The sequence below is a fragment of the Arvicola amphibius genome, chromosome 12 (genome assembly GCF_903992535.2).
Source record: "Arvicola amphibius chromosome 12, mArvAmp1.2, whole genome shotgun sequence".
NCBI classification, from domain to species: Eukaryota; Metazoa; Chordata; class Mammalia; order Rodentia; family Cricetidae; genus Arvicola; species Arvicola amphibius.
Genome location: NC_052058.2, coordinates 66,319,808 through 66,335,438, shown reverse-complemented (window position 1 = coordinate 66,335,438; position 15,631 = coordinate 66,319,808). Strand labels below are relative to the sequence as shown.

Here is a 15,631-nt window from a genome sequence, read left to right as displayed (position 1 = left end):
TCAGAGGAGACAGACTCGAGATCTTAGTTGCTCAGTGAGTTTCTGGTAGGTCTGGGGTAGACAAGGGGGTTGGTCCAGGAAAAAGGGATTTGCTATGCTTGTTGGCATTCACATATTTTGACCACTGAAGAGTTCTAAGATGTTGATATTCATGCATGTTTTGCTATCTATTTTTCCCTGAATTCAGGGCATTCCTACAATATGATCATCAAAGTTGTATATTGAAATATATAGACTCTTCACTAGACTTTAATAACCTCTACATCTTTATCGTCTTTATACTTCTTTCTTTTTCTTTATTTTATTTTGGTTTTTTTTTTCTTTTTTTTTTTTCTTTTTTCTTTTTTTGGTTTTTCGAGACAGGGTTTCTCTGCAGCTTTTTTAGAGCCTGGCCTGGAACTAGCTCTTGTAGACCAGGCTGGCCTCGAACTCACAGAGATCCGCCTGCCTCTGCCTCCCGAGTGCTGGGATTAAAGGCGTGCGCCACCACCGCCCGGCTTATTTTGGTTTTTTTGAGACTGGATTTCACTGTGTAGCTTTGGCTATCTTAGAACTCGCTCTGCAGACAAGGCTGGCCTTAAACTCACAGAGATTCTCCTGCCTCTGCCTCCTGAGTACTGGGGTTAAAGGTGTGCACCACCACCACCCAGCCGTACTTCTGCTTCAATGGAGTTGTTACTCCTATGGCTCAGCTGCATTTCATAGCCTGTGACATTGTGTACGTGTGTGTGGAGGTTACTGGTTAACCTCGGATGACTTCCTCTATCACTTTCCTTTATTGTTTTTACTTTTTAAGGCCTAACACTTGTAATTTCTGCTCTACTGGCCAGCATAGTCCCAGGGATCCACCTGCCTCTGCTACCCACCAACCCTGGGATTCAGATGCATGCTGCTTGCCTTATTTTTATCTGGGTTCATGGTGTTGGCATTCAGGCCCTCATGCCAGTCCAGTAGACATTCACATGCTCAGTCACCCTGTAGTAAAAGGAGTGGCGGGCCGCTTCCTGCAGCCCAGCTCCCAGCTGCCTGGCTAGCTAGTTTATACCCCGAAATAACAACACACAAATTGTATTAATTTAAACAGTGCCAGGCCCATTAGTTTTAGCCTCTTACTAGCTAACTCTTACATCTTGATTAACCCATTTCTATTAATCTGTGTTTCCCATGATGTCGTGGCTTACCAGGAAGATTCTAACCTATGTCCATCTTGGGTTGGAGAGCCATGGCGTCTGCCACACTGCCTTCTACCCAGCATCCTGTTCTGTCTACTCCACCTACCTAATTTTCTGCCCTATCAAAAAGCCAAGGCAGTTTCTTTATTTAACCAATGAAATCAACACAAAACAGAAGACCCTCCTACATCATCACCCACCCCCCCCACCCACCCCCACCGTTGTTCTTTGCCCTGTTTGTTAACAGAATTTGTATAGCTCTGGCTGATTTGGTACTTGTGCAGCCTGTACTGACTGCCAATTCACCTGCTTCAGCCTTCCTATTGCTGACTTAACAGGCATACCCAGCATGCCTAGCTCCTTAGTGACATTCTTTTGTATCTTCCCGGTCCTTTGTGGAGGACACTAGGACTTGCCAGTGGAAATGCCACTTTCATGGTCTACATCTCTGTAAGTTACTACGTGTCCTAATGATGATGGTGTCTCAGTGTCTCAAGCTTGGGCCCAGCACCGCATCTGTTGTAATATGATGTCATGCTCTTTGGACTCTTGGGGGGGCCTGCCACCCAGCTCCCAAAGTGAATCACACACGGAGTCTTATTCTTATTTATGATGTCTGGCCTTAGGTTGGTTTATTTCTTGCCCACTTTTCTTAATTTATATTACCCCATCTACCCTTTGGGCTCTGTGTTTTTCCCATTCTCTTCTGTAAATCTTACTCATACTCTGATTGCTGTGTAGCTGGATGGCTGGACCCTGATGTCCTCCTCCTTCTCTAGCTACTTCTCCAGAACCCCTTTTCCCAATTTTCTCCTATTTATTTTCTCTGCCTGCCAGCCCCGCCTGTCCTTGCCCCTGCCTTGCTATTGGCCTTTCAGCTCTTTATTCGACCATCAGGTGTTTAGACAGGCAAAGAATCACAGCTTCACAGAGTTAAACAAATGCAGCATAAACAAAGGTAACACACCTTGAAATGATAGTCCCAGCAAGCACGTGGCTCAGCTGTTATTTAGCCCTCACACCCCCTGTGGGCAGCTGTCATATAGACTGCCAGGATCGTGGGCTGCAGCAAGCGTCCTGGGCCTGTTTTGTCCGAAGAGGACATCCATGCTCTCATCCACACAGAGGAAGTCCAGCCTCTGGAGCCTGTGCAGTTGCTCACAGCTCTTGGTAGGTAGGGCTGAGGGTTTTGGAAGACATTGGCTTCCAGTCCCAGGTATACTGTAGAAGTCATCTGAACACAGTCACTGGCTAAGTGACCTCACCTGACTATAGGTGTGGCATGGGATCAATCATTCTCTGTCATGGGAGTGCTTTCTCGGCTGTCCGCTTCCTGGATGGCCAGCAGTGACTTTCATCTCCTTTCCATTCTCTCACGGCACTCACTAATAGACGAGCCCGTGTACTGCTGAATTATAGGTCCTTTGGTGGGAGATTAAAGCAGGTTGTCACCAAGTGCCAGCCACCTTTTTACTGGTGTATGACCAGCAGCTAATGGCTGGGACTCAGCCTGCACTTATTGGCAGGGTTGTAGATGTGCTTGAAGTGTAGCCTCCAGGCAGAACAGCATGGGGGGGGGGCGGTGCTGGTGCCTGGGCAGGGGCAGGATCTGCTCTGTTCCTCCTCTGCTTCTGAGATGTTTGGGTACCTGTGTCTCAGGGAGGGAGTGCCTAATCCCAGGAGGTCACCTCTGTGTCCTGCCTTCCAGACCGGCGCCAGTGGTGTGCCATAGCCATCCTCTTCGCAGTCCTGTTGGTCGTGCTGATCCTCTTCCTGGTGCTGTGATGTCATCGGCGCTCCTCAGGCCCTCCTGCACTGGACCTAGGGGAGAGGAGAAGCAAGCACTCCGCCACTTACATTCCTCTCCCAGAGACTGGCCTCTGCCCTGCTTCCTCTGTGACTCCACCACTGACAGCCTCTCTCCCAGCGCTGGAAGGGCAAGGCTGGAAGAGGAAAGAGGTGACCGCACTCCCAGCTGGATAGCAGACGCCCCAGCTGCCCATTCTTTCTGAGGACAGCTAGCCACTGCTTTGCCTTACTGGACCTCGCTCCTCGAGGAAGACTCAGAATCATCAGAAGAAATAACAGCTCCACTTATTGCTCATTTTTCTGGTCTCTGGCAGCCCCTTCCCTCTGCTCAGACCCTTGCCCTGCTTAGATGGGTGCCGCCGTCCACTCAAAAGAAACCTGGCAAGAATGAGGCATTTGGGGATGATGTTCCCACAGCTGTTGTATTAGGCCGAGAGCTGGCTGTTGGTGAGGACAGAGGCTCAGAAACGTCCATGACAGAAGTGCAGTGTTTCACTTCGCTGGGTGGGGCTGAGGTTAAATTGCTTTTCCAGGTGTGTTTGGGGCTAAGCACAGGAAATAGTGAAATCCCTGGGGGTTTGGAGGTGCTGAGGACAAATGGCTTTAATGGACAGGAGCAACTGAGAGCAGCAGCCCCTGTGTTGGTCCAGCTTTATGAAGGGCTGGCAGTAGCTCCAGAGGCCGGCCAGATCCGCTGCCTGTCCCTCGGATTGCTCCCCAGAGATGCAGCTGCATGTTAGAGCACCCCTGCGCACAGCCTTGAACAGCATAGTGGCATTCGGCATTCGGGTGGGTGAGACACGCCTTCTCCCCTGGTGCCTTTTTTATGACGGCAAGGCACTCAGAGTGAGGGGGAGGGGTCAGGCATTTAGTACATTTATGCAGAAACTGTCCTGACACAAAAAGGCTGGTTGTGGGTCAGATGCCCCTTACTCTGTAATAGCATGGGCGGGTGAGGGAACTTGATACTTTGTTCTCTAAGTGACACTTGGACTCCATTGTGACATTGTGACATTGGGTTGAAGTTGTGAGAGCTGCTGACACTACAGGCTTTGGGTGACTTTTCGATGCTTCCGATGAGCACATACATGGAGGATTTTATACCGTCCCTGATGCGTTAACCTGGTATTAAAGTCTGTAAGACCCAGAGCCTACCCTTCACAAAGGAGGCTGCCCCTCAGTCATCTTCTGTGCTGGGAAGAGCGGCATCTGGACAGTTTGACCTGTGACCTCCCTTGCTTTGCCTTTCTGTGCATTCCTTAGCACGCCAACTTTAAAAAAAAATCCTGGGTCATTCATATTCCTTGGGATTTTTTATTTTTGGATCCCTTTTTTGTTTTGTTATTCCCAATGATGTGCTTGCCCAGCTAACTTTTAAATTGCACTTTTAAATAAATATTTGTAACAGTTTTTAAAAGAAGGATATTTTATCTGGTTTAGGATCATGATAGGTAAGGAAACTGGCCTGTTGGTGAAAGCTAAAGAAGATGAATAAAACCAAAAGGGTTGTCAGCGCCACGTTTACGTTCAGCTCTGGTGTGGATACAGAGATGCTATTTCTTTTCAGATCGGGGAAAATGTGAATATTACAAAGGGCTCCAATGTAGGGTTCTGTGTTATTTATGTTTCATGGAATCTTAAGGTTTGAATAGTCTTCTGTGAACTTAGACCACGGATAGTACTTAGATTTGCATTAAAATATAGAAGCCTTTTGTTAAAAGTCAATGTGGGCCTTGTCTTGAGTACTGTAACCCACACTCCACATTACAAAGCCTTGAGCAGTCAAAGTATTAAAATTACCCTGTTTAAAGCCATGTTCTTCTGCTGCTAGAAGAATGTCCTTCGGACCCATTCAGAAATGCCCACTGCTTTAGTAGGATTCCCCCATCAGTTCAGGGATGAAGTTTTGTGACTCTGGGCTTAGTTTTATTGGATCTGTTTTTTTTGTTTTTTGGGTTTTTTTGGTTTTTTTTTTGTTTGTTTGTTTGGTTTTTTTTTTGGTTTTTGAGACAGGGTTTCCCTGTAGTTTCTAGAGCCTGTCCTGGAACTAGCTCTTGTAGACCAGGCTGGCCTCGAACTCAGAGATCTGCCTGCCTCTGCCTCCCGAGTGCTGGGATTAAAGGCGTGTGCCACCACCGCCCGCCTTGGATCTGTTTTGAAGTGGTATGTGGACCTCACTGATTTATCTGCTGAACAGCGTTGTAGACCTGAAGCTGAGTGTGGCTGAGTATGCAGAGAGAAAGCCAACTTCATGCGCAGGGGTTCCTTCCTGGGCCACATCCTCCCGCCTCAGCTGGCCTAGTTCAGGGCTCCTTTAAAACTGTGGCAAAGAGAACAAGGACATAGCTTCCTTCCTTAGTGCTCCAGAGACCTGAAGGGGTTCTTCCACCGTGCGTCCTAAAACAGGGAAGGGACAGGCAGCAGGGTACCCTCCTGCAGATGCCCCTCACCCCAGCCTTCTGCACTTGGTCTCACATCCATCATGGTTAAGGAACTGGCAGAAGATGCTGGATAGCAGAAAGAGCTCAGCGTGTTTACTAGAAGAACACTTTTACTTAGCTGATTGGGGGTGAGATGGAGGGTGGTCCATGGAGAGCATTTGCCAGAGTCTGCCCACACTTCGGGTCTTGTCTCTGTTTAGGCTGGAAGTCACAGTGCTGGGCATGCTCTGGACTGTGAGCACAGGGAATTGTCACGTATGCCTGAGCACGCGGGGTGTATTTTCCTTCAGTTCCGAATTCACGCTAGAGCTGAAGCAGGAAGTTTGGTAACTTGCCCATTATTCCCTGCTTTTAGCCAGAGTTAAACAGACTGGTGGGTCTGGTAGCCAGCAACTTGGCAACTCCCCTGCCTTCTCACCTCGTGTGAGTAAGGGCTGTGAAGAGAAACCCAGTCTGACTCCAGCGGGCGTCTGTCTCTTTCGAGGGTTTTACCTTCTGTAAGGAAAGGTGCTGCAGCCAAGGTTTTTCTTCTGGTAATTTCTCTGCCCACAGAGTGAGACCAGAGGGGCATTCTTAGCACCTGCAGACCCAGAGCTCACGGGAGGAATGAGTTCACCTCTGTGGACTCGGTGCGGTTTGGCTTCGCCTTGTGCGCAGAGTGAATTTGTGAACAAAGCAGAAATGGAGGATCTGGAAAGCAGGTTATAAAATGGGGTGCAGCACCTGCCATTTCCTCCGCTTCTCTCTCAGTGCACAGCCTCCCCTCCCAGATTTGTAGGAACGGTGGATTTTTTTATTGTTAAAAAGTGTGCTTTGTCCTTCAAAAGTAGAAAGAAGGCAGCATCAGAATTCCCAAATGTGCCGGGCGGTGGTGGAGCATGTTTAGTCCCATCACTCAGAAGGCAGAGGCAGGGGGATCGCTGTGAGTTTGAGGCCAGCCTGGTCTACAGAGCGAATTCCAGGACAGGCTCCAAAGCTATGCAGAAACCCTATCTCAAAAAACAAACAAATAAATAAAAGTAAAAGAATTCCCAAGTGTATCAACCCTCCATCCCTGCCCACCCCCCACAGTTAGTTCCTGAAGGGAAGACTCCCCAACGAGAGACCTTACCAGGCCACTGGAGACCCAGCCAGAGGATCTTCCCTGGAAACGATCTCGCTCTTGAGAGTGCTGCAGGGAGGCCTGACGAACTGGGAAAGGTGCCTCCTGCCAAATAGGTAACCTTTGCTCCCCAGAACCTACCTGGTGGAAGGCGAGACCTCACCCCCACAAGTTGTCCTCTGACCTCTGCATTCATGCTGTATCGTGGGTGTGCACACATGCACAAATGTATAGATGTACATTTTTTTAAAGGAAAAAAGGATGACGTTGGCCTGTTGTATATAAACATGGATGCCACTGTCACCCGTTTCTTATTAAAGCTCACTGGGCCACTTTGCTGTCTGGTTTTGAATCCAGAAAAGCGTGAGTTTGGAGTGAAACAGCTCCTGTGACCTGGGCAGCAGGGCTGGGACACAGGACAGGAATGAAGCCGTGAAAGAGCCACCTCTGCCGTCATTGTCACTGTCACTCAGTAGCGCTGTGGGCAGGACTGAGCCATCCACAAGTCACGGCACTCCATGCTGGCCGTGGTAGCAGGACTCAGGCTTTGCTGACTGGTACTCAACACCTCACCCTGCTGTGTTTTGCCTTGGGACAAACACCAGAGCTCTGGGAGCTGCGTGGTGCCCGTTCATTCCGGTGGCTGCTGACTGGCTGCATTTGAAAGTTTGCCATATGCTACAGCCTCTGTCATGTCAGCTGTCAGGGCAGGGTGAGAAAGGAAGAAAAGAGCTCGTGTGTGTGTGTGTGTGTGTGTGCGCGCGCGCGCGCACACACACACACACATGTAGCTCCCCGAGTCCCTGCTGTCAGCTAACATGTTGGTGCTATTTTTCTTCTGACCTTAATCCAGAAATGCTCTCTCCCTACTGTGCATCCTAGCTGCTCAGGCAGCGCCTGCCCCACTGCTGGGCTTTCGCACGAACATTTCATGGACCTGATTGGCTAACTGCAGCCAGAGCTTTATGAGAAAGTATATTTTACAGTTTGTTTTCTATGGTTATGAATTATCTACTGAAAGGCCAGTTGGTCCTGAGAGGCTGTTAGAAGTAGACCACCCAGCTTCATTGTTTGCTGACCAGATATCTGGGCCCTGCCCTCTTGCCTTGAGGGGAGCCAGCCCCTGCTCCATCTGAGCTTTCATGAGCCCTGGGGTGGGACCAAGATCAGGCTTTCCATTCCAGCTCAGCGGAATGCAGATTCAGCTGGAATCAATTTGTGAACAGCAAGCATGACCCTGAAGCCGAGGTCTGTCCCAGGAGAAGCAGGTGTCTTTATTCTGGGGAGAGCAGAGAGTTTCTGTACCCTGGCTGTCTGGGTGAGGGCCGCCAGCCACCCACTGATGAGCCTTTGGAGTTGCTTTTTTTTTTCCTGTGTTTTTCTGTTTTTGCCGTTGGCGTGGCTCAAGATTGAACCCGGGACCTCACATGCAGCACACTGAGTACCACTGAGTCACACCCAAGCTTTGGCAAGTGTTTTCAGCTCCCTCTGACTTTTTCCTAATTGGACCATGCTAGCACGTATGAGAAAAGAACAAAGGAACCGTGTTGTAGATGAGGCAGATTTGAGTTTTATAAGTGGAAGTAGCTTCCCTGGCTCATTTTAATCAGAGATTGATATAACTCAGAACTAGAATTTGTAAGTGGCAAAATAGTAGGGAATAAACCCTTATCTATTTTTCCAAGGAAAAATAGCTTTACTGAATTTTACTTTCAAATAGGATGTATAGGGTCAGGGTCAGAGTTTCACCTGGTGGCTTCCAGGTCGTTCTTCCCCACATCATGGTAAGAGTGAGCCAGATCCCTGGGACTAGAGTTTTGTCACCTCTGTCCCAGGTAGATTTATATGGTGGCTTTCCCTGGCTAAGAAGCTTGTTAGAATCAGGCAGTGGTGGCGCATGTCTTTAATCCCAGCACTTGGGAGGCAGAAGCAGGTGGATCTCTGTGAGTTAGAGGCCAGCCTGGTCTACAGAGCAAGTTCCAGGACAGGCAGAACTACACAGAGAAACTTATGAGAGTTGCGTTTTCTGTGGAATCATTAAGTCTGGAGATGAGGCCAGCACCCCCACCCCAGGTTCCAGCGCACGCCACTGAGGACCATTGCTGCTGCACCGGAGACCTCCATCTTCAGGGAAACATTCCCAGAGTCACGCCTGCCTTGATAATCCTTTGGTAATCCTAAAATTTGATGACACTGCACACTTGGGAACTTCTAACACATACTTGTGTAAAATAACCAGCCACCCACAGCAGTGGTGTTCTTATTTCTTGAGGTCTGTTGCTCACGTTTCTTACTCCTGCTCTTGAAGGTGTGTTGCAGCCATGTAAAAGGATTCTGTATTAAAGCAAGATGAAGACACCAGACCTTTGTCCTGGATGCTTCTTTCTTCCTACTTTGTTTGATATTTTTAATGGAGGATTGAGCTTAGGACCCCACCCGTGCTAGGCTGGTGCTCTACCACATCCCCAGCCCTCTTGTTCTTGTTTCCAGTCTTTTCACACTGAAATACAGGTTATCACTCCTCCCCATCTGCACTGATTAATAGAACATATGGAAGGCTGGGTAGATAGCTCGGTGGAGAAGAACATTTACTGCGTAGGATGAGGACCCGAGTTCAGATAAAAGCTGGGTATGGCTGCTCATGTCTGTAGATCCACCGCTCATGTCTGTAGCCTCAGTATTGTGGTTGGATGGAGACGAGGATTACTGGGACTTGCTGGCCAACCTAGCTGAAAATCCGGCAAGAAGAGCAGAATTAGGAGCTGTGGGAGCTAAAGATGCAGCAGAGTTGGTAGAGTGCTTGCCTAGCATGCACAGCGTCTCGGGCTCAATCCTGGGTACCACATGAGACCAGATGTGGTGCCTGCCTGCAGTCCAGGTGTGGTGCCTGCCTGCAGTCCAGGTGTGGTGCCTACCTGCAGTCCAGGTGTGGTGCCTGCCTGCAGTCCAGGTGTGGTGTTTGCCTATAATCCCAGTACATAGGAAGATGGAGAAGGAGGGCCAGAATTTCAGTCCTCCTGCCTCAGGTTCCTAAGTATCTGGGATTACAGGCCTCTGTCTGCAGACTGCATGAAGCTACTAGAAATGCACCAGCATGAGGCTGGAGCTAAGGCTCAGCAGCGGGAGCACTTGCTCTTGTAGAGACCTGTGCTGTCTTCCCAGCACCCACATGGTAGCTAACAACTGCCCATAACTCCATTTTCAGGGGCTCCGACCTGGGCACCAAGCATGCGCAGGTGTGCATTCATACATACATGCATGCACTCACATATATACATTTTTTAAAAAGTCTTTTTTTTTTTCTTTTGTTTTTCTTGACAGGGTTCTCTGTGTAGCACTCACTTTGTAGACCAGGGTGGCCTTGAATTCACAGAGATTCACCTGCCTCTGCCTCCTTCCCAAATATTGAGATTAAAGGCATGTTATCACCATCTCCCAACACACAAAATAAATCTTAAAAAAGAAATTAACCACCAGTCTAGTGTCAAAGGCCTATAATGTGAAGGCCAAGGCAAGAGGATTTCAAGGTCAAGACCAGCCTGAGCCACTTTAATGAGACCTTATCTCTCCCCGCTCCCCTGACCAAAGGAAGAAATATGAAATGGTATAGTGGTAAGGCGCTTGCCATCAAGCCTGATGACCCTAGTCCAATCCTGGGAGCCCAGGTACTGAGCTTCACATGGGCGCCATGACACACGCACACCTACACACGTACAAACTACATAAATAAACATAAAACTTTTTTAATGTAGAAAAAAAAGGCTAGGGATATCTAGTGATGGTGCACACCTTTAATCCCAGCACCAGGGAGGCTGATTTCTGTGAATTTGAGGCCAGCTTGATCTACAGAGCCAGTTCTAGGACAGCTGAAAGTGAAACCCTGTCTTGGGGGGGAGAAAGGAAGGAAGGAAGGAAGGAAGGAAGGAAGGAAGGAAGGAAGGAAGGAAGGAAGGAAGGAAGAAAAAGAGGCTAGGGGCATAACAGTTGGGAGGTAGATGCCTGCCTACTATGTGTGAGACCAAGTTCAACCTCCTGTACTGATGAAAGTTCCCTAAGGAAACAGCTGGCACCAAGTCTGAGTGGACCACTGGCTTCTTCAGGGGAAAAATTGCCAGTCTGAGCTCAGGGATGGCAAACCGGTGTTCACTAAGCTATCTCCTAATCTGACATGGATACTGGTCCTCAGGAGCCTGCCACCTTAGTTTTGAAACAAGTTTTCCAAGCTGGGGCTTGGTTCACCAGCAAACTCCAGGGCTCCTCCCACCTCTGCCTTCCCAGTCCTGGGACTGCAAGCATCCATTACCACAGCTGGCTTTTTAAAAACTGTAGGTTTGGAGACTGGTCCTCACACTTTACATGCCACTTACTGACTGAGCCACCTCCCAGCTCCTACAACACCGAACTCCTGAGGTAGGTATGGATGTCTTGTGCCTTGGTCTTCTGTGTCTCAGAGCCTTCATTAAAGTCTACTGTTAAGTCAGGAAAACGGATCCAGATGGGGGCATGGTTGCATAGGTCTGTAATCCCAGCCACTCAGGAGACCAAGGATCTCGGTGAGTTCAAGGCCAGTCTGGGATACGCAAAATAATAATTCTGGTTCAGGAGTTCAGGAAGTCGGCCTCAGAGGTTGTGCTGGCTAGTCCGTGTCAACTTGACAGACAAACTAGAGCTATCTGAAAGGAGGGAACCTAACTGAGAGAATGCCTCCCTAAGATCCAGCTGTAGGGCATTTTCTTAATTAGTGATCAATGGTGGAGGGCCCAGCCCACTGTGGTGTTTCTGTCCCTGGGCTGGTGGTCCTGGGTTCTATAAGAAAGTCGGCTGAGCAAGCCATATGAGAAGTCAGTAGGCATCACCCCCCATGGCCTCTGCATCAGCTCTTGACTCCAGGTCCCTGCCCTGTTTGAATTCCTGCCCTGACTTCCTTCAAAGATGAACAGTAACATGAAGTATGAACCAAAAACACTCTTTCTTCCCCAGCTTGCCTTTTGGTCATGGTGCCTTCAATGCAGCAGTAGAAACCCTAAGATGCTGCTATTTGGATTTTTGTCTATAGGAACAGTGAAGCCAACTGCTTAGAGTGACCCAGAAAAGCCTGGAGACTGATGTGTCCTGGAGGCCAACAGTGGCACGAGCTCTCACCACACCCATTTCTTCCTCCCAGTCGGACTGCAGAGCTGGGTGGAGGCTGGTGAATTTGGGGAATCACAGTGTTGAGGCTGGCCCTCCCCAGAAGCCTTTGTGGCCCCAGGTGGGGATGGGCCCCTGTCTTGGCATCTCTTGTGGCCCACGGCATGCTGATCCGCCTTATCTCACAGCTGTAGCTGACTTCGTTCTGGAGGTATTGGCATCCCAAAGGGCAGAGCAGGCCTGGCCTTAATGCCTGGCACCTGGCCAGAGCCCCAAGGGCAGCCCCATGCTGAGATAGAGGCCTGAGCCCAGATTGCAGAAGGACGAGACAAAGGCAGGCCTGGCAGGTGGCTGGGCATCAGCAGAACAGCCCCGGATACCCTCCAGGACTGGCAGGGCAGCTGTTGAGTCCTGGCTCCAGGGGCACGGTATCTGAGCCAGTCCCAGCAGCTCCCTTCCTCGGGCCCAGCACAGCGACCTGGCCAAACCCACAGCCTTTGCAAGCTGGGCAGAGCTTGCCAAGGAAGGGCTGTTGCCATTTCTGAGCAGGTGCCCTGGCTCCATAGGAAACAGACGTCCCAGAGCATGGTGGGAAGGGATTCAGGGACGGCAGCCTTTTGAATAGCCTCAGAGTGAGCCTGAGGACAGAAGGAATGGCCTGGGCAGGTGCAGGTGCAGCAGGCCGGAGCAGTGGTGGCCAGGTAAGTCTAAAGGATAATCCCACCGAAGAAAGTCACAGTCTAAAGTCCCTGATTGCACGATTGTGTGAGAATTAAAGGGGAAACAATGCCAGGCAGCACGCAGCGTCGTGGTTTGTGCCCGGGAGAAGACTTCTCCAGGCCTTGTAAAGGCTGCCAGGCAGTGGCTAGGTGGAATGGCAGCCCAGCAAGGCCGCAGATACACGGACTAAGAGGATAAATGAGTGTGTGGAGCTGGAGCCAGGGAAAGGGCGAATGCCCAGTGGTTAGCCCCCTTCCCTGAGCCACTGTGAGGGGCCTACAAGTCCAGATGTGTCCGCACATCTGCTTCTAGGCTTCTTGGTGACTCGGGTCTAGAACGAGAGATGTCCTCCTCCAAAGATCATGCCTGGGTTCATCAGTTCCACCAATTCGGCCCAAGGTGACACTAGAGAACTTGTCATTGTTCTGTGGGAGGGTCTCTTTGTTTCCCGGCCCTTCCTCCCAATACACCCCACTTTCCAGGGTCAGAAACACTGCCAGGGAAGGAACACTGCAGGTGGGGGGAAGTTGGACCTCATGTCTCCCAAAGGACCTCAAAGCTGAAAGTGAAGTACAGCACCCCTACCCTGTAAAGGTCAGTAAATCGGGGTGGCACTCTGCCTGCTCCTTACCCACTTGCTAACTTAGAAATCTGAGCCATGCCTCCTGTGGCTCCCTAACCTAAGGTTTGGGAACCATGTACCCAGTGCACATCCCTGCATGCACACTTGGGCCCAGCTGTGAGTCAGCTTCGGTCAGCACCCACCCCTCACCCCCAGCTGGCCTGGTGCCTCCTACAGTGCCTTTCCTCAAGGAGCCCCTCCCTCATCCTCCACTACGCTGCGTTATCCCTGAGCAGACTGAGATCGCCATCCAGGTCACTGCACACGAGGTTGTGGTATCCTTGGCCTGGCAGGAGCAGGCCCTCTGGGCACCTTCCTCAGCAGCCCGTGGCCTTGAAGGTGCAGCTGACGATTAGCCTGTGGCCTGCCCAGACTCAGGGACACCCGGACTTGCTGAACACGCTACTGTTTTGTCTTAGAAAGCAGCGAAGCTGCTTCTGGCTGGCTGGCAGGATGACAGTTACCTCCTAGCCACAAGGCCTACAGCACAGGTTGCTACACTCCAAAGTGAACCAGCACGCACAGTGCCTAGTGGTAGGAATCCTCCTCTCAGCTCCTGCCAGATCCTGTGCAAACTTAAAGGCACACCTTAGGGGGTCACCCTGTGTCCTCTTCCTGGAAGCAGAAGCAAGGCTTGATTAACAATAGTGCCTTCTGAGGTCCTCTCCCACCTCCACCCATCCATGCCCTGCAACCCCTCAGGAGATTGGCTTTTCTGAGGCCAAAATTGGTTCTTGTTCTCTGGTCCCCAACTCAGCTGCCACTCCTGAGCTTAGGAGAAACCGGTTATTCAGGGGAAACCCACGTCTTTCGTCCAGGGTGTATATTTTTAATGCCTGAGTATCCTCGCTCTCAATGCAAGCCCCCATGCACAGACCCCTGCTTGGGTGCATTGTTCCCCTCCCATCACCAGTTCTCTGACTCTGCACAGGGCTGCACCATGTCTGGCTCTCAGGGGTACTGCCCAGGTGGTGTGCTGCGCTTGCCCCTCCTTGTGCTGTGTGTTGATAGTCTTCCTCATTTTCCCCTGCCACTCTGGCCTGCACCAGACCTGGCTTATGGCAATTAACTTAGTTCTAGAAGGCTCTGATAGCACAGTATTTAGAGAAGGGCTGGACCAGGCCTAGGTCAGCAGCTCTCTAGGTAAAGCAGATGTTGGAGATCAGACAAGATGCTGGAGAAAGCAGCCCCTTCCCGCCATGCACACAGGTCAGGGACCTCAGCGTTGCTTTATTCCAGGCAAGAGCAGAGGCCCCAGTGGGTGCCTCAGTTCCCAGGTCAGAGGCTGGAGAGCCTCCACTGTCCTGCACATTCTCTCTCACACCCCAGTTCTCTCCTTTTCTGGAACTGGGGGAGGAAAAGTAGGGGAAGACTTGAGAGTGACAAGTGACAAGAGAGTGACAGGCAGGCAGGGCTGATGGCACTGAGCTGGGCTTCCCACCTCTGAAAGGACAGGAAGCAGAGGAGGCACAAGGGCCTGGCCATCCCCGGCAGGACTGCAACCCCCAGCCCCCCACCCCATGCATAGCTTCTTCCTCCTCTCCCAGCCTCAGGCTCTTACTGCCTTTGTCCAGAAGACAAGGGACCTTGCCATACAGAACACAGGTGACTTTTGCTATTGATGCCTTTTTCAGGGTGATGTTTCTCCAGCTTGTAAGCTTCAGGCTAGGAAATAGCTCTAGGGGTTGCCAGGGTCCTCCCCATGGCTGTAGTCTCCTGCTAGGGGGTGCTGTTTCTGTGGAGGAGGGATTGGGGGGCAGATTTATCTCTGGGGTGCCTCAGTACCCTCTTTATACCCTGAAGTTTCTGGGGTAGCCTTAGTCAACCTACCCTGCATTCTTGGGGTTCTGAAACACTCCTCCATGTCTCTCCCTCCCCCTCTCTCCTCAGTTTCTGGGGCAGCAGCAGCAGGGTTTTTTTGTTTGTTTGTTTCTGCTGAGCTGGTCCCATCTCCTTGCCTCCCAGGCTGAAGCTACACTGTCCCCTCTCCACAGGTCCATGCCTCCCTCAATGTCTTCCTTGTCCCATGGAAGCTGCCCACCACACTCATGTCAGCCCAATCTAGATGAAAGCTTTTTTTTATATATATAAATTTTCATCTTTATTTCCTGTGCATTCATGTTTTGCCCGCATTTATGTCTGTGTGCAGGTGTTGAACCCCTGAGATTGGAGTTACAGGCAGTTCTGAGCTGCCAGGTGGTTGCTGGAAATTGAACCCAGGTCCTCTGGAAGAGCAGCCGTGCTCTTACCTGCTGAGCCAGTCTCTCCAGTCCATTTTGTTTTAACCTTAGCTTGCAACATGGCAAGTTCCAAACTAGCAATGAGCTGCCCACTCCACCCCTCGACGCACCTAGCCAACATTTTTATCCATGTCCTTTTCCATTCTTGGCCTTGCCAGGTTCCTCTCTGCAAGGACTACAGACCTCTGCATCTGCCCTGGCTGTGACCCTATCCCTGCAGCCCCCCACGTCCCCTCTGAATGCCCTCTGGCCATACCTGTGCCCCTCTGCTCCTGCCCCAGATCTCTCAGGGCCGACGAAGGTCAAGAGAACACAGAATTCAGGAACTCCAATGGAAGCAGCTTCGGCTTTTCATTTTAATAATTTAAGACTGACACCTGTCCATGCATCTACGG

At 50.5% G+C, this 15,631-nt stretch overlaps 1 protein-coding gene across 1 annotated transcript in view; it reads left to right on the top strand.

The window, feature by feature from the left end:
* Positions 1-4,706, top strand: part of Stx6 (syntaxin 6) — a 41,623-nt gene extending 36,917 nt beyond the window's left edge. The window contains exon 8 of the mRNA XM_038349879.1: positions 2,881-4,706. Within this exon, the coding sequence (XP_038205807.1) occupies positions 2,881-2,957 (77 nt within the window). The 3' untranslated portion in view covers positions 2,958-4,706. The remainder of the gene's footprint in view (positions 1-2,880) is intronic.
* The last annotated feature ends 10,925 nt before the right edge of the window (positions 4,707-15,631 follow it).